This window comes from Danio rerio, chromosome 9 (genome assembly GCF_052040795.2).
Source record: "Danio rerio strain M-AB ecotype USA chromosome 9, GRCz13ab, whole genome shotgun sequence".
NCBI classification, from domain to species: Eukaryota; Metazoa; Chordata; class Actinopteri; order Cypriniformes; family Danionidae; genus Danio; species Danio rerio.
Window position 1 is genome coordinate 25,911,483 of NC_141029.1, and position 24,100 is coordinate 25,935,582.

The window sequence follows — 24,100 nt, forward strand, 5'->3', positions numbered from 1 at the left end:
AAGACCATTAATTGCCATTCTTTAACTGAGATGTTAAAAAGGTTGAATCAATCAATAAATGGCCACATTGTTAAAACAGGCAGTTAAGTGAAAGAAAGAGATTTTGTTGAAGTTTAATTCCAAACAATTGAATGCCTAAAGTCAAAAGAAAAAGCTTGGATTTTAAGAAAATGCCATGTGTGGTTATTCTTACCAATAATAGTTGGGGGTTCTATCCCCATTTTGGATTTGATAAAGGAGAGGATGTCAGGCTGAATATGTAAAAGTTCACCAGAGACTGGAAGATTAAAAATGAATCTAGGTGAAAATGCTATGGTCTGGAGTTCTGACTCTAAAGCATTCTTTATTCCAATGGCAATGGACAACACGCCAAAATTTTTGAGATCTTCAGCAGGATCTGCCACTTGATCAATGGACCGTCCACCAGTCATAACAATCAACACCTGAGGGACTCCTAGATGATGTCTACTTCCAGAAGCAGTAGTAAAAACATGGTCCCTGACATACTGTAGAGCTGCCCCAGTGTTTATGTTTCTTCCACCTTTTGCTGTAAGGCCATTAATGGCATAAAGTACAGCTTTCTTACTATTGTAAGTGTTAAGTAGGAAGTGAATCAAAGGGTCTTCACTGTACTGTACTACAGCAACTCGAACAATGTCCTGGTCAATGTCAAGATCCAAAACCATTCTCCGAATAAACTCACGAATGGTAAGAAGCGTATTTCGTGAATCATCTGAGCCATCAAGGAGAAAAACTATATCCCGTTTGTTAATTCCTGTATAAAGCAAGTGGCCAAGAAAAGAAAAATAAAGGATATTGGAATATATTTGACTCATTCAATGTATAAATTGAATTGTAAAAGAATTGACAGAACATCAACTGTTTCAATATGAAAGAAAATCGAGGAACATCAGTAACATCGACCCCTCAAAACAATTTTGTGGGTCAGGAGGTGAACAGCATTGAATAAGAAAATGCTCTTCCAAATGAAAATAGTTCAAAATAGTCCAGTGAAATGAACATCTTTGTGTGCAAAAGATGCCAACTAAAGACATGGAAGCCATGCAAAAACACTGAAGAAGAAAGAAAAAAAAATCGTCATTTGAGCCAACATCATCCTATAATTAGCAGTTTCTATGACAGATTTAATGCAAATTTAAAATAGGTAATTCAGCAGGCACTCATATCCATATTAACAATTTTTAAAAGGACCTAAAATTGAACAAAAAAATGAGTTATCATTTGCCTAAAGTGTATGGTCTTACTGTCTGAATTCGGAACTTCCATTTTATTAATTTATCCAGATCTTTTGTGGGTATGCTTTATGGTTGAATTTATTTCTGGTTCTACAAAAAAAGTTTGACAAATCAATTAATATTATATTTAATTTGAGACTGGAATGATACAGTATTCAGCTCATTTAAAACTGCATTTTCCACCCTAATGCTGACTTTCACAATTCTAAGATGTGTAAGAATAATGTAAGGTCGTATTATTTCATAACTACTGTAGATGGTCTGCTGCTCAACAATATTAGCAATTGAAGAAATTCTTGAAGTATCTACCAGATGAAGAATTAAAATCCTGCTGCCTCACAAACTGGAGGGCTGCAACAGTGCTAGTTATGTGTTCACATTTGTGTTACATGACTTTTATGACATTTAGAACCTTGTTGAGTAAGTTCTGAGATAAACCTCATCCACTGAATTGTCACTGTACTGAACCACATATTTCTGTATTTAATCTCCTCAACCTTAATTTTCTCAACAACTTTTTGAAAAAAAAATCACACTGTATTAAATGCACTTTTAGTAGAAATGGATCCATCCAAAAGGAACACAATATCTTTTGTTACTTCTTCGGCATCAGCAAAAACCGTGCACCAGCAGTAAGAGAAACCGTATTCAGAAATAAAGAAGAGCATAGCATGAAGAAGACCACAGCAAAATAAAAAGCACAAGTTTTCTTACCTCTCTCTAGAAATTTCGTCAGGTCTTGTTCTTGAAAGTTCACATAGTTCTTGAGCTTTTCCTGGACAGTGTTGAGCTGGCTGAATTCCTTTACATTGAAAGCAAATGATGGATTGTGAGAGATGGCCTCAATCTCTTTGGGATCTGCATTTTTTACTCCAACACCAAAAGGTACAACTCCCTCAGTCTTCAGGGCAACCGCAGGCTCTCTGACACTATCTCTTGATCTTCCAGCAGTTAGAACGATCAAAAATTGGGGAACATTTTGTGCAGCTCGACTGCCACGTGCTGTTGACAAGACTGTGTTTTTCATGAAAGTCAATGCAGCACCAGTATTCAGACCTCTGCCACCTGCCAGAGTGAGCCCATTTACAGCTCTCAGCACCTCATCTTTGGTTTGGTAAGTGTCGAGGAAGAAGTTAGGGCTTGGTCTATCACTATGCTGGACAACAGACACTCTTACTTTATTAATTCCTATGTCAAGAGGCTCAATCACTCTGGAAATGAAGTCACGAATGTAGGGAAAGTCACCTCTGACATCATCAGAGCCATCTATCAAGAATGCAACATCCCTTTCTCCATGGGAGGGGCCAGGCGTTGGAGCTCCTGTAAAAAATCAAAATCAAAAATTTTAATGAAAAATAGTCTATTGAATACAATTTGTTGTTGTTTTTGCCACATTCAGCTTTCATGAAATTATATAGGAAACTATAAGCAACTTATAGTATTATAGTATTATATTATATATTTATAATCAGTATAATATTATGATTTATAATTTAACTGATAATGATCAGTTTATCATTTGGGGTGACCACTGTTAGGTAAAAAAAAAAAAAAAAAAAAAAAAAGATTTTATAGGCTGCTGATATTTCATAATAATCCCCACATTAAAAAGTACATTGATAGACTAATTATAAGGGTGAGGGGATAATTTTGTTCTTTTAAAAATAATAATTATGATTTTGAATGCAGTTATGGAAATGTGTTTCATAAGAAGGTGCTTCAGCTCACCTTCAATTGTATCAGTCTCCCCAACAACAGTGATGAGTGGTGTCATAATTTTTTCAACAACACTTGACAAGTCAGCAAAATTTCTTCTGTAATATGCCAAATCTTCAACAAAAGCAGCAGTTTTCAGAAAAGTCAAATCCACCTGGCCAGCTCCAACAGCGAATGTCAAAACACCTTCTAAAGCCAGTCGGTCTGCAATCCTTTTAGCATCATCTTGAGATGGGCCTCCTGTTATTAGCACCAGTACCTGCTGGACTCCTTGTCTCCTACGAGACCCAGATGAGGTTTGGAAGTGGTTATCTAGAGCATATTTCAGGGCTGCACCAGTGTTAAGTGCACGTCCTCCCATCAAACTGAGCTGTGCAATGGCAGAAAGCACGTTCTGTTTGGTGTTGTGAGAATTCAAATAAAACTCTGTGCGCTGCCCCTCAGCAAACTGCATTAGTCCAATGCGCACTCTATCAGGTCGAACATCTAGCTTGTTGACCACACCGTTGATAAAGTCCTTCACAAAACGCAGGTTATTTCCAACATAGTTAGATCCATCCACCAGGAAAACAATGTCTCGGACAACTTTTTGTGTGTGGACTGTTGTAACCTCCACAACTGGTCCTAGAGGATTTGATATAACCACAGTAATCTCAGTTTGTGCTATAGGTCAGTATCAATAGGCTAAAACACTAAGTAAATAAAAAGGAATAAATACATAAAAACATGCTTAACTAAATAGTTTTATTATAAATACAGAATTTTATGGAGTAATTTATGAGCAATATATTATCCTACAATTTGCTTATTTTTAAACAAATATGCTTGTGACTTACCTGTTTCAGTTGGAGTCTCTGTCACAACAACACCAGACAATGTAGAGAGAGGGGAGATAATTTCTTTGGGGTTGCGTGACAACACCCTGAAGTCTTTATACATGAAAACCACACTGTCATCAAAAGCTATTTCCTTGAGCTCTGCCTCCTGAGCAGCTCTGGTACCTGCAGCCAATGTCAGAACACCCATTTGTCGAAGGGCTTCAGCTGGCTGTTGGACACTGTCTTTGGATTTTTTACTGGTCAGGAGCAATAAAAGCTGTGGCACTCCATCTTGAATGCGACTCCCCCTCTCAGCTCTGAACATGTTGGTCCTCACAAAATCCAGGGCTGCACCAATGTTAATTTCGACTGAAGGTTTGGGTTTTATTTTCACAAGGGCAGAGATCAAAGCCTCTTTTGAACTGAATGAGTTTAGATCAATCTCCATCTTTGGGGTAGTGGAAAACATGGCCACTCCAATCTGCACCTGATCAGGGCCAATTGGTACGGACTCAATAAACCTTCTGATGACTTCACGCGCTACATTGATTCCGATGCTGCCCAAGCTACTGTCTATGAGAAAAATGACATCTCTCTGCCCAACAGCCAAAGCTAAAAGGGAGAAGAAAAAGTAATACCGTTAAGTCATTGTGCAAGTTCTAAACAAAATAGGATAACCTACTGTATGGTTAGCCTATTTAAAACTAATATATATATATATATATATATATATATATATATATATATATATATATATATATATATATATATATATATATTAGTTGAACAATGATTAAACCCCCTATGATTTTTTTTAAGTATTTCCCAAATTATGTTTAACAGAGCAAGGACATTTTCGTAGTTATGTCAGATAATATTTTTATTCTGTCTTCTGGAGAAAAAGTCTTATTTGTTTTATTTCGGCTAGGATAAAAAGCAATTTTAACCCAACCTGCCTAACCTAATTACCCTAGTTAAGTCTTTAAGTGTCACTTTAAGCTTTATAAAAGTGTCTTGAAAATTATCTATTAAAAAATATTTACTGTCATCATGGCAAAGATAAAATAAATCAGTTATTAGAAATGAGTTATTAAAACTATTAGAAATGTGTTGAAATTGGTTAAATAAATAAACATGGGGGTTAATAATTCAGGGGTCTACTAATTTTGACTTCAGCTATATATATATATATATATATATATATATATATATATATATATATATATATATTACAGATGTGTGATAGTGCAATAAAAACCACCATTCTTTACTTGCTATGAAGTGAAGATAGGTAAATCATGTAAGAAAATAATGGATATGGATTAGCATTCAGTGATTATTTGTTGCAAAACATGAATAATGAATACCACTACAATTACCAAAATTAAAATATATTCTGAAACTAAAATAAAACATGTTTTTTACTGTAGTTCTTCTCTACTTACAAAGCTGACTAATTTTAGTTTAGTCTAAATATTGTATATTAAAGAGAATATAAAATGTTTACATGTCCCGATCCTGACAAAGCACTGCAATGATTTCCTTTTCTTCAGTTTCTCAATGGAATCCCCTCATACAGTGATTACATACCTTCTGTGAAATCTGTTTGAATCACAATGTTGCGCTGGGCAACCCCATTAATGTATGGCAGTATCTGGTCACCCATGCTTGAGACTGTTCTGACATCAGGAGCCGACAGAACAAAGCTTTTGTCTGTAGCAATAGCTTCCAGTTGGGCAGTGGCAGAATCACCAGCAGCAATACCAAAGATGTACACACTGTCCTGTTTTAGTGCCCTGCCGCTCTGACTGACATCATCAGCGGATTCCCCAGCACTGATCACCACCAGTGCCTGGGGGACCCCTTCCTCTGCCCTGCCTCCTGCGTCTTCGCCCAACAGACTGTCTGCCACCTCTTGCAATGCAGCCCCCAGATTTGCCTCCCCACCAGGGTATTTAAGCCCCCGGATAGCACTGAGGACACTCTGTCTGTTGTCATAGCTATTGAGATAGAACTTAATCTCAGGGTCAGCACCATAAAGCACAAGGGCTACACGAATTGCATCCCTGCCCACAGCAAGCCCCTCAATCACTTGAGCAGCCAAACCACTGATGAGGGGGAAGTTGGCAGCTCCAACGTTTTCTGATCCGTCAATTAAGAGTACAAGGTCAGCTGTCCCAGGGGCTTTGAAGAAGTGGAGAGAGGACAGAGAGACAAACAAAACATAATGCCAAAAGTGTGGGTTAAAAAACAGAAAGAGAGAGACAGGGGAAGGGTGCAAGCATAAAACATAATCATGGATAATTACAATCCATCATAAAAACACAACACAAACATATTATACTGCATGTCTGCTGAACCAAGGAAGATGCTTTCTTAATTTCATGCTCTAAAATTGTTTAGAATTATGTTGTGGGGTTTTACAGTATGGTGTGTTTAGGGTATCTGCATGTACAGTATGAAGTTTCTGTGTATGTTCAACTGAAATACTTCCATCTTCATGTGTTCAGACAGACCATGCAGACTCTTGTTACAGTATTCAGTGATTACAGCACCAGTCATGACCCCTTTTGTCTCATCTTTGGACCTTTAAAAATACTTTTGCTGTTACTTCATTAAATTTGCCTGGACTTCTAAAGACTTCACAAAATTGCTCCAAGTGTGACAAAAGCCACACTCTGTCTAGTTTTGTCATATGATAATCTTTTGAGATGATAGTAGGATTAGGGACATTCATGTTCAGATGGAAAACCAGATGAAAGACTATAATGAATAGCATTTACTGCCAACAGGGATGATTGTGAACATTTAGGGGTAAATTACAAATGACTTAATGGCAAAATTTAAATGCACATGAACTGAAAAGCATACATTTTCCATTTAAAAAATATGAGGTCTTTCATTTTGAAAAGCTGTTAAATATGCTCTTTAGCCTTTAGTTAAGTGAAAAATTCAAAGATGAGAACATACAGGTTCATCACTGTTTTCAAAGTGCAGAAATTTTCTTTGCTGCTCTGGTTACACAGTGAAGACAGTCAGCACACAAACACATTAGAATCAGACATCAAGCTCCCAAGATATAAGCTGTACTGGTGGTTAGCCATCATCAGCTACTGATGATCTCTTAAGTCCCAGACACAAACTGGTGACACCTTGTCAAAAAATTTAGGGATGAGTTTGGCAGTGAATATAGTTTTTCCTGACTCTCGAGAATTTAGTAGAGAAATGGATGGTTAAATGAGTAAATGGATAATAGTAGAGGAAGAAGATGGATGTTGATGTTTCTGAAATTGTGTTATAAATATCATTATTCTCTTATGTCTCTACACATAAGCACAAAAAAAGAGAAAAGCATGCAGAAAATGTGTCTGTGTGACAAACATGTCATGTTAAAAGTGTGTGGAACGATTAATCAGGTTATTTATGAGGGCTGGGGGTGGCATTTTGCATAAATTACCTATGGGCAGCTTTAACTGGATCTGCTTGTTCCCAGTGATGACAGTAGCTTTTGAGACCCAGCTATCTGTTGAATCCTTTTGGATAATTTAGCAGTTCTAAACAAGGTACACTCTAAAATAGCCTAGCATTATTTAATTTCCTGTAGAGCAATGGTCTCAAACTACTGGAGGGCCACAGCTCTGCAGTTTAGCTCCAACCACCTCCAACTCACACCTGCTCAATAGTCAGAGCTGCGGCCCTCAGGAATCGAGTTTGAGACCTTTGCTGTTGAGTATTAATTCACTTTCTTCCCTTTTTAGAAACTATTTTGGTAAAGATATTTTTTTCTAACTGTCTTCAATAAACTGTTATACTTGTGATCAGCATTGAAGGAGTTCTATAATGATCATATGTTGAACAAAAAGTGTGTAACTTTATAATAACTACACACTATGAATCATTTATTAGGCATTAGCAAATAGTTAATTATTTTGTAAGCAATAACTCTACATTAATAGACAGTGGTAAGCAGTTTGAAACTTCAACTACACATGCTGCATTCTTGACAACACATGCAGAATATGCGAGAACTATTTATGGTTTATAAACCCCTTATAAATGACAATTTAAAGCTTAATGGCTATTTGTAACAGTATATAAAAACTGCTAACTAACATCTATTAATGTAGAGCTAATGCTTAACAAATAGTAAAAAAAAGCTTTTTTCTAATGCTTAATAAATGATTCACTGTGTGTAGTTATTATAAAGTGTTAACAAATGGGGTAATAAAACAGAATATTTACCTATAGAGCAAAGAAAAAAACATTTTTAAGTAATTTTAAGCACTCTTCTTGAGCAACTTGTGCACCGTCTGTGGCACAGTCAAATAATTATGTTTCACCTAAACAGGAGGTTAAACCTTCAAATACACATTGTACAACCAAAAATATTAAATTAAATAAACTTACCATCTTGAGCTTCAAGTTTTGGGAATAGGCCAAAAACCATTACACCCCAGAGGGCATAAAGTAATAACTGCCTCTTCCCCATAGTCCACCAAAGTGTCAGAATAGACAGCTAGAGGGGGAAACAACAAAACTGTTTTTATGGAACAAAAAAAAGAGCATATAAACTTCAAGATCTTTTTTACTCTCACACAGTGTCCTAAAGAGGCAGACTGAATGTTTCACAAGATCTTCTACAACTCTGTCATTACTTTGCAAAGATTGATAATGTTTTGCTACTAAATTATAGGTATCAAATGATCAATACTCTAAATATAGTCACTTATTGGGTTGTTTGTGTTCTCATCTTATCTCATAAAATATGACATCAACATTCTCTAAAATACCTTAGGGCTGTTTACGCTTACTTTTAGGAGCAGAGGAAGGGATTTGGCAGAACAGTAAAATTGATGTGACCTGTTTCCACCCTGTGAGCCAAATCCACACAGCTGTCAGATTTCAGAATTTTTAAAGATTTCTTCCCACATCAGCTGCACTCACTTGCCAATAAAAACCACTGAGCAGTCCATAAGTGAAAAAAATGAACACAGACAAAAATGCAATAACATGTAGACAGATAGATGCCAGAACACAGAATTCAATGCCCTTTACCATGTTGAGCTCACACTCTGGAAGGTTATGTCTTGATAACTGGAGGACTACAGGGAAATGACATGCTTAAAATCACATCAGTCTCAGCTGCTGGACTCGTAAGGTCATGGTACAAGTAAAGTAGTTTCCTGGTGTGTTGCCATGTACCAATATGCTAATACACAAAAAGGGCAGTAGTACACATTGCTCTAGAAAAATAACAAATCGTTTCAGGCAGTCAGTTCTCTGGATTTGCCATTCCAATGTATGTGTTTTTAAGTAGCAGCTAGTTATCTGCAGCTCTCACATGGTTCCCCACTGAAGCTAACTAAGGCTAGGTTGCTGTCGAAAGAGGCCAACACACCCTATAGTCATTGTGGGTCATTCTCACCCTATGGTCTGTTGCAAAAATGTAAAATGTTAATTCCGCATTTTATTTTGTAAACTACAGTTAACTACTGATGAATTTGAAATACAAAAATTATAGTTTTTATTAATTTCAGAAAATAGATCAACTGGTCTATATATATATATATATATATATATATATATATATATATATATATATATATATATATATATATATATATATATGTATGAATCCATTCTGGTGGATGACATATGACTTAAGCTTAGTGTCAAGAATTAGAAGTAACAAAAATATAAACAAATTAAAAAACAATGATTCGTTTTTTTTTTTGTTTTGTTTTTTAAATGGAGGTCAAAGATTTAAGTCACAAAGAGGCCTTTGTAGAAGCTGTTTTTGTTTGAAACTGTACATAAAGTTTTAAATGTAAATACTATTTTAACAAAAATGCATCAATTTGCTACAGAAGACTTTGCTTAATCATCCCCTGGAGCCATAAAAAAACTAAAATTGGATTTCAGAGTTTCTAAGCAAATTAGTTAAATTATGGTCTAATTTTATTCCTTGGGTGAACAAATTATTTAACATTAAACAAAGATAGAGAGACTGTGGAATTGCCAATTGTAAGTAAAATAAAATTGGTGGATATTGTGAAATTATATTTAGTAAGAATTAAATATGTTTAGTCAGTACTTAACTTGAGAAAATTGCGGGAGAACCAAGCCCTACTTTCCTCTATAGGCTACAATCCAAAGAGAGAAAAAATGTTTTTATAGACTTTGCACCTTTTACTGTGGAAAAAAACTAAATATGCTCTAAATGATAATATATATATATAATTTTTTTTTTAATACACAATATCAGTAGTTTATAAAATTATAATATTTTTCTCTTAAAACACTTACCTATTAATTGCAATCCACTGATAATTTGACGTGGAATATATTGTTTTCTGCCATATTTAAAGCTATAGTTATGAGACAATGTGGCATGTTAATAATTCTTAATATTAATTAAAGCAATTGTGATGTAAATGCTAAAGTAAGGTGAATCCTAAGAAAAAATATTCTTAGAAAAGTTTTTTATCTTGTATTGGCTAAGTTAAACAGTCCAGACATGTTAAATATTCAGAAATCAAAGAATAATTTTTAATTCAGATGTTAATTACACTTATCATGCAAACTACTTAATACAGCATGTTATTGGTGATACCTTTGACTTTCATATTTGAACATTCACAAGATACTCTTCAAAAAGCATGCAGCCCCTGTTTTTGTTTCTTCTTGGAGTTAATTTGTTGGAGAAAAGGAGAAAGGGAAAATGTATTTATTTAACACCAGCACAACTGGATAGCCACATGAATTATAAAAATAAAATAATACATCTGTTACTTCACATTGACTTGCTCTAGTTATTTCAAATTTGCAAATTGCAAAATATTGCTGACAATTACTGTCATGCAGATCATGCATGAAGACATATTGAAAACCCCATAAACTACAGTTTAGAATAATAAAAAATAAAGTCACTTCACTCTGCAACAATATTTTTTAGGGAACTTTCAAATCATAGACATCTCTTTGTATTGTTTGACTTGCCAGCAACATTTTGCTGCCTCATTCTTTAATGGTTTTTAAGGTTCCAATGCCCAAGGAACAGTAATGAGATGAGAAACATGTGTTTGAACCAAAACCAATTTCTGTCTTCTTCAACACAGATTGAAATAGTGCCAAAAGCTTCTCACAGCATCTCAACAATGTCCTCTAGTGGCGGAAGTGTGGAAAACTATTTCTCCCTATAAGTCCTCTCAAATCTCACACAACAGAGAACATTGAAGGAAGAAATACTGTGCAAAAACTGTACCTTTAGCCTGTTACTGGAGAAGTACAATCAAAGGTACACAGACAGTGTACCTCCCCATACAGTGTATATTATTAGTGAATGATTCTGTGCATGTTTGAGGTAATAATTCTGCTTGAACACTATGCCTACTGTATTGGCATGCACATAATAATTGGAAATGCAATGGATCTATGTTTTCCGGTATTTTCAAGGGTCCACATCTGGTTCTGCTTGGCTTAAGTTTAATGCTTCAGCTCTAACTCTCCCAACATTCTTTGTCCATCTGGCAGAGACAGTGGAAAAAGTTTCTCACATCACCCTGTCTTTATACAGTGCTGGACAGAAGGTGGTTTTGAAAAGCACCCACAGTGAAATGTGCTTCCTGATATGTTCTGCCTCTTGCTTCTATTTAAACGAGGTTACAATCAGTGTTATCTTGATCAAACCAAAATCAACACAACTTTACCAGCCTGTTATAAGGACAATTCTGCAAAATATACTTCTAAAAAGTATGTATTCTACACATTCAAAAAAGAGATAAGGTAATCAAAGAAGGTTATGTGTAACCAAACAACTACCACTTGCAGTAACAGCAGTCACAGAAACATTTCTACCAAATGTCTCAGTCTTAACTCATTCTTACAGCACAGAGCCCCTCCTCATGTTTTATTTTATCAGAGCACACTTGCACTCTTCTGCTTTGCCTCTTCCTGTGGTGCAAGAAATTTCCCTTTTTCCCAAAGCACTGGAATTTACAGTACCATTTAAACTATAATTAAGAAGTAAAACCTCCTACACATTATGTGCATTGGAGAAGCAATACAAAACCAAAAGCATCCACCACACAACAGCAAAGTGACTTTTAGCACTTTTACAAAAACATATTTACCTCTGGAATGAAGAATTCAGAGCGCTGTATTCCGCTCTTTCTGTGGGATATTCAAACGTCTGCAAAAAGACAACTGTTAGGTCATTATCTTCCAGGTATTTTCCTTCTGTGAGTTGGTCTGAATGTGTCAGGCAGAGACGACGCTGATTAGCTCTTCTGTGCCTTTGGTCTGTGTGCTCTCCAGAGAAGAAGTGCCACTCACTCCTGCCCGGGACAGAACACACAACTCAGAGAATCCTGGAGAAAAGCCACCCAAATTTTTCCACGCCTCTACTTGCTTCTTTTTTTCAGAGAGAAGGAAAAAGCATAAAGTGGAGGAAAAAGAGAGTGAGAGAGTCATTAATAAAAAACAGACCCAATGCCGTATTTGGTGTGTATATTCCTTATTTGGTATGTGATGTAACAAACCAGGGCAAGTTTTTTTTCTTTCCTCTTACACTCCTCCATCTCAACTTGTATCCTTGGCGACCCACTGAACGAATAATCACAAACATGCCATATGAGTTTTTTCGCTTGTGGAATATAAAAAGCTGTGTAGTATCAAGTTAAATAACGGTGGAAAAATTGGACTTTGGGATGTTTTCTTTTCTGATTTTGAACAACAATAATGAAAACACTTTATATTGATGGCCCACTTTAGACATCCTGTTGAAGTAACTTCACAACTTCATGTCATCTAGCAGTCAGAGTTATAGTAGACTATCTGCTTAATATTTGCTGACATGAATGTTTGTTTATTTTCCCGAACAGACATCCTACACACTATACACACCTCTGAAAGTGTTTCAACTCTTTATTTTAACCTTAACACAAACAGTCTGCTGATATTGTACTAGCTGATATACTTTTCTAGTTTGGTTGACATACTTGTAAATTCACCTATAATCACGGAGACATCAAAACCAAATATTTGGGAAAATAAAACTCAATGTAAACTTGTTACAGTTGCATCATGTTTAATATTACCAGTCCAGAATCATAAAACATATTAAAATGATGAGTAAATATGCTTTAATATTTTGTAATCCACAGGACAAGTGATTTCAGTAAAACACAAGCTAAGTAAGATAAGCAGAAAAGTGGATAGTTGATCATTCTCAGAAATCTCACACTTACTGATTGCTGTGTTGAAAAGCAATGCAATTACTGAAAAGTACAAGAATACTTACAAGATTGAAGCCAGATAACTCAATTTTGTGTCAAGTAATTTCACTGTATCTCAGTGTTGGATCAACCAGTCTCTCTGTGCTTTGAATTGTGTCAGAACCCTACAGAATTATCATGAGCCTTTCACAGCCGATGCCAGTGTAGCTCAAATTTGTGATTGACAAACACAATAAGACATGTGATGAACAATTTAGCTCTGCTGTGGGCAGTTTTAACCTGACAATATGAAAATAAATCGATTAATTGTGACCTACATCAAGGGCGTGGGTTTGCACTTGACATTGGTGGGGACGAGTGAATCGAACAACCCCCAGCCCCCACAACCCCAAGAATAAATATCGTTTTGTAAAAAACTGCTATTAAAATATATGATTAATCCTCACTTTATACAATTTATTCGCATGGTTCAAAAGACCAAAAGGATTATTGTTTTTATTATTATTATTATTATGTTTGAAATACTTAATACTCAAATGGCCAAATTCTGATTGAGGAAAGCTGAATGTACTGGCCAGTTAGTTATTTGCTTATGGGCTTCAGTTTTTAATTTAAAACAGTTTTAACAGATAACAGAAAAAAAATATGATAGATGATAATATATTTGTCTTTTAAAATTAATCTTTTCATATTTATTTATTATACATTTTTATTATTGTTTATTCATTCATTCATTTTCTTTTTGACTTTGTCCCTGTATTCATGAGGGGTCGCCATAGTGGAATGAACTTATCCAGCAAATGTTTTACGCCGGAGATGCCCTTCCAGCTGCAACCCATCACTGGGAAACACCCATACACACTCCTTCACACACATACACTATGGACAATTTAGCATTCCCAATTTACCGGTACTGCATGTTTCTGGACTTGTGGGGGAAAACGGAGCACCCGGAGGAAAAACACGCCAACACGGGGAGAACATGCAAACTACACAAAAACACAGACTGACCTAGCCAAGGCTCGAACCAGCGACCTTCTTGCTGTGAGGCGAACGTGCTACCCACTGCACCACCGTGCAGCCCGTTTTATCATTTTCCTAAAACTAATAAAAAACTTATTGTTTAAATGCACATTTGTAAATAAACACTTAAATAGTAAAATAGTATGGAAGCAATTTGACAAAATGGTGGGAAATATTTTTTGGTACATCAAAAGTCTGGTTATGATAACCAAACAACAATATAATCCAGCAAAAATTAGTTCTTAAAATATCACTAAAACACAATCTTTATACATTGTAATTCAATGGAAAAGCAGGCAAATAACTGCAAAAAGGTTCAGGTTTTTAGAAAACAAATAACCACCTCTTCCAATAAGCTGCTGGGTACTGAACTGTGATATCAAGTTAAAAGAATGTTTATTAACTGATAAAGAGAGAGTATAATAAAGACTTCCATTTATTTTAGCTACAGTGCAAAGGTATTTCAGCATCATATATCAGCATTAATACAAGATGGAGGCTGTAGTTTTTCTGACAAATTGTTTCAACCGAAATTGGACAAGCTACTCTGAGAGATTAGGAGAACTGGCAGGGATCATTTATTTGCACTTGTAGCTGTTTGTTGTGCAGTTAGTTTTCAGGGAATATTACTCACAGACTATAAGTCTTTTATAATGTTATACTGTCCATTATAGTGGGGAAAAACATGAGCATTAACGACATTCAGAGATGTATAAAGTACTAGAGACCCATACTTAAGTAAAAGTACAAGTGCTTTATCAAAAATTGACTTGAGTAGAAGTAGAAGTGCTCTTTAAGCACCATACTTAAGTGGAAGTACAAAAGTATTCAACATTTTTTGTACTTAAGTATTGCAAGTAGTTAATTTCAAAATTTACTACTCAAGTACTGAAAGTAAAAATACAAGTATTGTGTAATGTTGTTATTAAAGAAAGCAGTCAAAATACAATAATTGTTTTGTTTATTTTAAATATCTTTTTTGGGGTACTTGATTAAGCAGAACGAAAAGAAACATGGCTTATGATACTGTTTTTCTCTGTAAATAGTTTCTATGGTACACGAGCTCACATCGTCAGGCCCTTTTACCAGAAAATGCCTTCACTGATGAGATAATTCAGCATGTTCACTCGCATACATACTCTCTCTCTCTCTCTCTCTCTCTCTCTCTCACACACACACACACACACACACACACACACACACTGCCCTGCACACGCCTAAATGTACACTCTCTCCCCACTCTCACACATTCATACACTCTCACACACACAGTTCTCTCTCTATCTCTCTCTCTCACACACACACACACATTTTTGTGAATTGTGGGGACATTACATTGGTTGCAATTGTTTTTACACTCTCTCTTACACACACACACACACACACACAGACGCACACACTCTTACACATTATTCACTCTCTCTCACACACACACACACACACACACACACACACACACACAAAGACACACTCACACTTTGGGAGTTTTGAAGTTTGATTGGTTAATACCACAATGAACAGAAGTTCTGTCTTCTGGAAGCACTTGTGAAACTAAATTAAACAAGCAAACTAAATCCTGCTTCACAAATTCACTTGATTTTGATTTTATTGTAAAAAAACAGGAAAATGTGTATATTACTGTGTTAAATGAAAATCTGAAATATTTTATGGCTTATGGCTATGATTTAGTAATAATTTTTATTTATTTTTATTATGTTTTTAATGAAATTGGTCTTACAGTTCATATTTTCTGTAGTATATTTATTAATTCTGGTACTTTTACCATAAACCAACATCTCGACCATTTGGTAGAGGCTGATATTTTAGAAATAATGTGATGTGTTGAATAAAAATGCACTGATTGTGTTAAATAGCGACATTAGGAGTTAAGAAATGCAATCAAAAAAATTCTATTGCTTTTGTTTTGGTGTGACAGTTAAGGGGTTTTTTGTAATAACATTTTGTCCTTTAATACAGCAGTCAGATATACGAACTGTGCCCTTAATTTGACCTGCTCAAAGAAAACACTCTTTCTGGATGTATCAAACAAAACTCATGCACAGAAGACCGCACGAGCATATACAGCTAATAAACTCATGTCAATATTATCCCGCCTGCTTATTGAGCGCTGACAGGCGGGTCTTACACGGCTATGATTGGTTATTGTCCTCAACAGAAAGGGCTTTAGAAATATAAGCGCTGTTCACCCATGGCGGGAAGAATACGCGATTATCACAGGTAATAGACACAGTGGAGAAAACTTAATTGCACATGAGGCACGCTCATGTCTGGATCCACAGCTTTAACAGCTAAGAAGAGAGGAAAAGTTACCTTACAAACTGGCCAGCGGGTCAAATGTCCAAAGTGAAAGAGCGATTGATAGGCAGAGGTGAAGTTTTACAACATTTCTCCCTAATAGTAAACTAGCGGCTGGTATGCTGTGCCGCCTCGCCCTCGCGCCTCCGTCCTTCGCCATAGTATTGCGACATCGCGCATATGAGATATATGACGTCATCACGTAATAACGTAATAACTGAACTGATATCAATCATTTTGACACCCCTAGTAACGAGTAACGATGCAGCACATAAAAAATCTATCGGAGTAAAAGTATTAAACTCATGGAAAATATGTACTTAAGTAAAAGTGGAAGTAGGAGAAAAAAATAATACTCCAGTAAAGTACAGATACTGCCTTTTAGTACTTAAGTACAGTAGTGAAGTAGTTTTACTTCGTTACTATACATCTCTGACGACATTATCATGATACTCATACTCATTCAGTAGCGAACTTGAGTTTATGTGACTTACACTTTTCGTTAAAATAAGCTTGTTATGTCCACCTTTTTTTGCTGCCGCCATCCTCAGTTCAGTGTGTGTGACACACCTTATTCTTGCACAGGAAATTCTTCTGAGCTGTTTTGGTTCTGTTAGTTTTAAATGCAGCTACAGCCTCTCACACGACAGCAGGGAATGGCACAGCCAATCACGATGTTCATATTCAATTCAATTCTATTCTATTCACCTTTATTTGTATAGCGCTTTTACAATGTAGATTGTGTCAAAGCAGCTTCACATAAAAGATCATAGTAAATCGAAACAGTGTAGTTCAGTTTTCAGAGTTTAAGTTCAGCTCAGTTTAGCTCAGTTCAGTGTGATTTAATAATCACTACTGAGAGTCCAAACACTGAAGAGCAAACCGTCGATGCGCAGCCCTACAGATCCCGAACCATGCAAGCTAGTGGCGATAGCGGCGAGAAAAAAACTTCACCAACTGGCAAAAGTCAAGGCGCCAGAGGCAGGAAGCTAGACCATATGTGTTTGGGGGGCAGTGCGACTCCAGGAGAGATGAGATTTAACCCTTTCTGCATGTCTAGGTTAATATTGACAGCGCAATTGTTTTATGGGTGGGGACACGTCCCCTCCATCCATGCTAAATCTACGCCCCTGATCTATATAGAGTGACAGCAGATCAAACTCACTACAGTTTGACAAATATTGCAGCTGTTGGACAACATTATGCACTTTTGAGTTTTTTTTGGGCAAGAATGTAGTTGTTTAGATTGCAGCTATGCAGTTTATTTATAAGCATAGTGCCTATTTTAAATATTCATAATTTCGGAGATTCAGAGTGTTAGCTGCCGTCAGCCTGTCATATTGAGCAGACCTAAGACTGAGCAGAGCTAAGCCAAAAGATGATGAAAGAGACTGCATAACAAATCTTAAGTTTAGTAAAACAGCATGTTCTCTAATTTTCACATATTATTACTGGTGGGAAACTAAGGCCCACGCACACCTCCCACCAGTGCTGATATATAGCCATATCACACTGTTACTCATGTGATATTGCTTATATACACAAAATGGGTCATGTAGGGCACTTTTCTGTCAATTTTCTTCTAGAAGAGAAGTAGACTACAACTAATAAACAGGTAAAACAGAAAAAACAAAGCATGAAACTGCATCTCCTGCATGAGCACACACAATATCTTATGTAAGTGTATGTGCTATAACTGCTAGGCCATTATATTCTTTCAATTTGATTGAAGATGTTTGTGTGCACATACTTTTGGTAAAGTTTTAACAATTTTGCCAAAACCACAACAGTCAAATGCTTTCCGTTTACTTCCCAGTCTGGCATTGTTCTTTCTCCGCTCCTTTCCAACACGACAAAATATATTTCAGTCTTTCATCAGAAATAAGCTACCAGCCCAAATGAATAAATATAGCAAATACTTTATGTGTGGATAAGTTTCTGGCTTTTTATACGTTTACAAGCAATTACCATACAATGCCACTAATATGCTTTAAATGTTTATCTAATGCACAGATCATCATGTTAACTATTGAATAATTAAACAATGAATGATTAGTACCATTTTATATGATTCATAGATAATTAATAAACTCAAGTAATAATGTATTAATTGAGCAATTCCATGAAAATGTCAACCTTGCCATGAAAAGAAATTAGGTTCTCACCAAAATAGCTAAACAGTTTCTACATTTTTGTGTAAGCAAGTATTACAGTACTTTGAAAATACTTAAAAATGTCTCTGTCAAGGTTTCCTAACTATTATATTTTATTAACCCAGGTCACACAAGAGGAAATTTCACAGCTGCCACATCCATAATGGAGAGATGTCACATCCATAGCAAAGTTTTTTCCCCATAAATGCAAAAATATTAAATAAAATCACAGAATTTTATTCTATAGTGTTCCAACTATTCTCCTTTTGATTAGCATCATTTCTTTTGGGTTGTGCAGTTTAATTCACAGAGTTTTTACAAAGTATTTTGTATACTGTAAACTTGCTAACCTTTTTGGTCACCCCCATAACGCATGTTTATTTTCCTCATTTAACTATAAAATATTTTTACAGATTGACATTTCCTTATCCCATAACTCTGTGGCTAGTTGTTTTAGAAAATATAAACAGATGCTTTTATTATGATGCTAACATTTACAGTTGAAGACAAAATTATTAGCCCCCCTGAATTATTAGTGCCCCTGTTTACTTTTTTCACCATTTTCTGTTTAATGGAGGGAAGATTGTTTCAGCACATTTCTAAGCATAGTAGGTTTAAAAACTTATTTCTAATAACGGATTTATTTTATCTTTGCCATGATGACAGTACACTGAAAAAAGTGTTGCATGCAGAACTGTTGCAAACAATTTATTTGTGTTGAATTTAAACAAACAAATTAAGTTGAATAATGGTCAACTTAATTTGTTTGTTTAAATTCAGCCCAAATAAATTGTTTACAACCACTTAACGTAAAAAAAAAAGAGTAAATCCAAGGAATCATCTTTGAATAATTTTTTTCAGTGTAAATAATATTTTACTTGATATTTTTCAAGACACTTCTATACAGCTTAAAGTGACAAAGATTATCGGGGGGGGAAAATTAGCTTAAAGGGGCAAATAATTTTGTCCCAAGAATGGTTTTTAAAAATTAAATACTGCTTTTATTCTAGCTGAAATAAAACAAATAAGACTTTCTCCAGAAGACAAAATATTATCAGACATACTGTGAAAATGTCCTTGCTCTGTTAAAAATAATTTGGGAAATATTAAAAAAAATAAAAATAAAGTCAAAAGGGGGCTAATAATTCTGACTTCAACAAAGTTTGAAACCTTTAAAAGTTATTTAGTCCTGTACCTCAACAAGTTAAGTCATAACATAATGATCTCTTTGCGAATCATTAGCTAAAGATTCATTAAAGTTGATAACTGGCAGTTGTAATGCAATGTTTCAACTCATTTTGCTAATTAACATGAGTTCACATTATTCGATTTATCAGCTTTATCCTGTTAAAACGGATGAATTGAGTGTTATCCTGCCTCCAGTGCCTAGACTGCAGCTCTGCACAAGGTTCTCTAGGTTTTTTACCCTTTACTTTCATCAATTGGTGAACTTTGTTCCTCACCGCTGTCGCCACTGGCTTGCACGGTTCGGGACTTGTGCAGCTGCACATCGATGGATCTGCTCTTCAGTGTTTGGACACTGAGCAGTGAAAATTAAACCACACTAAACTGAATTAAACTGAACATCAACTCTAAAAACTGAATTGATAACATTTTCAATCTACTATAATTTTCTATGTTAAGCTGCTTTGACACAATCTACAAAGCACTATAGAAATAAAGATGAATTAAATTAAGTTGAAACAATAAGAAGCAAATAGGTACAATCATTGCTAAACATTTGTAAAGCAATTTTGCAAAGGCTGGACACATGTAGTCTCCAAAAACCCAAAACCTCTCTATGTAAATATGCAGTTTTTCTAACTTTGTGCTACTAACTACACTTTAATTACAATCATTTAGACTTTTTAGAGTCAGAAATTGCTTCCTCAGGCTTTCCACTTCAATAGTTTTACACATGGCCAGGTGGGCACAGGCCATCAATAAAGATGATTCACACATTCCAGATTAGTTCCAGCTGGACACATGTTGGATCTGAGCAACACAAACCTAACTTTGCAAGAAAAGTCTGGTCTTTTTAAAAGTGCAGGAGAGTGCATCTAAAACAAATGCAGCACCAAACTTTTTTTTAACCAAAACCATGAGCCAAGCGTCAAGACTGAATGTTCAGATGGTAGCCGATCATCTGATTGTGTTGGTTTCCAAACCCTCTCTCTCTCTCTCTCTCTCTCTCTCTCTCTCTCTCTCTCTCTCTCTCTTAATTTCTGTGAGTAGACTCTAAATCAGATGAAATGGATGTTCAGAGATGCCTGGCAGCTGTGCACAGCATGTGCACAACACATTTCTAAAGTCCTCTTTCCACCATTCTTTCTCTGGACAATTGGGCTATATCTGTTTTGCATTTGACTTGAGCATTTTAAGATTCTTCCTGTAATGTTGCAGCTTAAATACAAAAAAACTTGCATCAAACAAATCTGCACATCCAAAGCTTTAGAGGATAAGCATGTAGTCAGGATGTTACTGATGAGAGCAAAAGTTTAGTCACAAACAATATTGTGTCCAGATTTGCTTTGGCTATTTAATATAATACCACATGACCATTGGTATTTTTGCAAATCTGTTAAAACTATCACTAACAGCACTTGTACTATAAACTAAGTGCTAAAGACGTGTACAAAATTACCTTTATTTACCTTTAAGTTACCAATGATCTCCAGGTACAAACAAGTACCTTTTAAAAAGGTACCACCCCAGCGACAGTTTATGTACATTTATTTGTGACAAAGTTATGTTTTCATCAGGTGTGTGTTTTTACCTTAGTACTGGAAGACTTTGGGACCACCTGGCCATATTTGAAAGAGAATGAGACAAGCAGCAAAAAAAAAAATCAGAACACATACAATAATCAGAGCTTAAACCTATTACAATTACCCATTTGTAAAGGACATTTCTACTTCTATGGCCACTATTTAACAGCCTAGAATAGTCCCTGGCTCTCAAAACTGTTTCCCATGTATCAAAAGCCCCATTCCAGCTGCCAGAAGCAGCCACAGTTTTACCCTCACTTGTTGCTTCATTGACTCACCAATCTATCTGAACAATGAACTCGATTGAAATTTAACTGTATGTCCTGTACTGACAGCTGCTGTTTTAAAATTCTGAACTTAGTAACCATGACTACAATGCCACAATGACTAATGCTTCATAATGCACACATTATTCATGGTAGTGAAACTAGGTGTGATGGAACTTTTGGAAAATACCTCACAACAAGAGTTCTGAAAAGTATCTTTGAAAAAGACAGTGTGCTTGAAAATCATACCCATTTTTTCCATGATGTACATATGCACTGAGGCTGGAAACAAGAATTTCCATGATTAAAATGACTCATGCATAATGTTTGTTTGGAAGGCATCATACTCGTTAGGCTTAACATTTCCCTCAACTCACATCCAGCTCAAACGGAAAGGCTTTGTGTAAACTGAGTAAAGAGCAAAAACCGAAAAAAAAAAAAAAGCTATAGTGCATATGGGAAGTGTGCTTCTGGTAGTTAAATGACTGAGCCTCAAGCACAAAGAATACTTGTACATCTGTATATTGAAGCAGCTTAGAAAATGATTTTTACTAAAATTTAATAAAATCTACTGGTTTACTATATTCTGTAAACCCCTCAAGCATCCATTGTGTAGCCCACTGTACTGCTAAAAAAACAAGTCTTATATCACTGTCTTTGAAAACAAAAATCTACCAATGTATTTTGGTATTTTTAAAATGTTTTTATGTACATAGCTCTAAAAGTACAGCTTTTCCAAAAATGCTGATTTAAAGAGGGATTAACTTTGTTGAATCAAGTCTTTTTGTTAGTTGTTTTTTTCTATGCTCAAATGGCAAACTTACACAAAAAAAATACACAAGTCCTGAACCACTCAGATAAAAGAAACAATTAAAATATAATATAAAAATATTTTGCTGAACTTTTTCAGTTGGATGTTAATGTAAAAATATGTGTATGTTTTAATATTTCTTTTACTTTAGCAAAACTAACACTGCAGTCAATTGTTTTTAGCAGAAATATATTTTTGCTGCGGTAACTAACTCACAAGAGTGGTCTATTAAAATCAGGTGTTATTTTTTATCCGGTGACCAACACACACCTGCAGCTTCTCCACGATGGACAACCAGCGTTCTGCCGTGCCGGTGCCTGGACTACAGCTCTGCACAGGAACTTTGGCCAGAGGAGAAATGGTCATGCCCAACTGAGCCTGGTTTCTCTCGAGGTTTTTTCCCCTTCACTTTCGTCAATTGGTGAAGTTTGTTCCACACCAATGTTGCCATTGGCTGGCTTGGTTTGGGACTGGAGCAGCGCATCGATAAATTTGCTGTTCAGTATTTCGACTTTGAGCAGTGAAAATTAAATGCAGTGAACATTGAGCAGTGAAAATTAAACGCACAATTAAAAGCAACCCAACAATGCAAAATGCTACGATTTTCAACAATTTTTTATTTATTTTTTTATTTTTTTATTATTATGCTTTCATTTTATAAAACATCTGTATTCAAACACTGCAAACTCTATCTGGAAGGGGAAAATAAGGTATAAATATTAGCAGTGGGACATTGTTACTTTCATCCTCACAGAAACTCTTACCATTTAAACCTGATTTACTTTTAAACTTAAAAACTCAGAGATTATAAACTTAAGAATGTGTTAGTGTACTAAATAACCTGTCATGTCGTGTGAATGAAACCAGTGAATCAGTAGTCTGTTGTCAGGGTTCTGCCACTCTGATCTTGTAAATTCTTGTTTTGGTGGCGGATCTCTGACACTACTCGTGTCTGGTCCTGTTTCTGTCTCTGTGTGCGCGCGCACCGTCGTGGGTGTACGCAGAGTGTGCGCGCTCCTGCTTGACGCGGCCGCGCGCGCGCTCTGCGTCCCTCAGACGCGTGCGCTCTTGTACTCGTGTTTGTGTTTTCGTCTGTCAGCAGCGTGGTGTTTCATTCCCAGCGTCTCAGTCTTGTTGGTTTCGGTTTTGGTCGGCGCTGGGATGAAGCATGCATGCTGCGTGTGTGAGCGCACGGTGAGTTTTCATTCATCGTGTGCTCGTGTCTTGCGTCTTTTGTCAAAGCACGTGGCTCGGTGTTTACATTGTGGTCACGTGCTTTTGTCGTGTGCTTCAGTGTTGTGTTATGTGAGCGCATGGCTTGTATTGTCTCTCTGTGTCATGCGCTCTCCCGTCTATTGTCTAGTCCCACCCGTTTACTCATTATTAGTTTGTCATGTTCACGTGTGTCAATTTACTTTTTGCTTTATAATCCCCCTCATGTTTTCAGTCCTTTGCGAGTTCGTCATCATATGTTGTCGATGTTTACCTGTCTTGCTGTGTCCAGTCCTGCCTTGTCGTGCCTGCCCAGTCAAGTTTGTTTGTTTGATTTATTGTTTGTTGTAGTAGTGTTTTCCCCCTCGGGGTTGTTTATTTTTGCCTTTTATTTTATTTTTTAATTAATAAATCCTACTTCACTCTGCGCTTGGGTCCTTGCTCCTTTTTCCCTTTACCGGAACATGACAGTCTGTGTGGAAATGAGATAATATTTCCAACTGCAAGGAACATTGAATTAAAAGG

At 35.9% G+C, this 24,100-nt stretch overlaps 1 protein-coding gene across 16 annotated transcripts in view; it reads right to left on the minus strand.

Annotated features, from left to right (window-relative positions):
• Positions 1-16,525, minus strand: part of col6a3 (collagen, type VI, alpha 3) — an 87,350-nt gene extending 70,825 nt beyond the window's left edge. For 9 of the 16 annotated variants that reach the window (XR_015499393.1, XR_015499391.1, XR_015499392.1 and 6 more), the window contains exons 1-6: positions 11,923-12,142; positions 8,198-8,306; positions 5,381-5,974; positions 3,809-4,402; positions 2,985-3,596; positions 1,971-2,576 (exon numbers count right to left, since the gene is read on the minus strand). Coding sequence is in view for 9 of the 16 variants with exons in the window: in XM_087267781.1 (XP_087123907.1) it covers positions 1,971-2,576; positions 2,985-3,596; positions 3,809-4,402; positions 5,381-5,974; positions 8,198-8,279 (2,488 nt within the window). In the remaining 7 variants the exon portion in view is untranslated. Of the gene's footprint in view, positions 1-1,970; positions 2,577-2,984; positions 3,597-3,808; positions 4,403-5,380; positions 5,975-8,197; positions 8,307-11,922; positions 12,203-12,330; positions 12,395-14,037; positions 14,131-16,380 lie in introns of those variants that run through there. The other 7 variants (XR_015499397.1, XR_015499396.1, XR_015499394.1 and 4 more) reach the window with 3 other exon arrangements.
• Between the last annotated feature and the right edge of the window lie 7,575 nt (positions 16,526-24,100).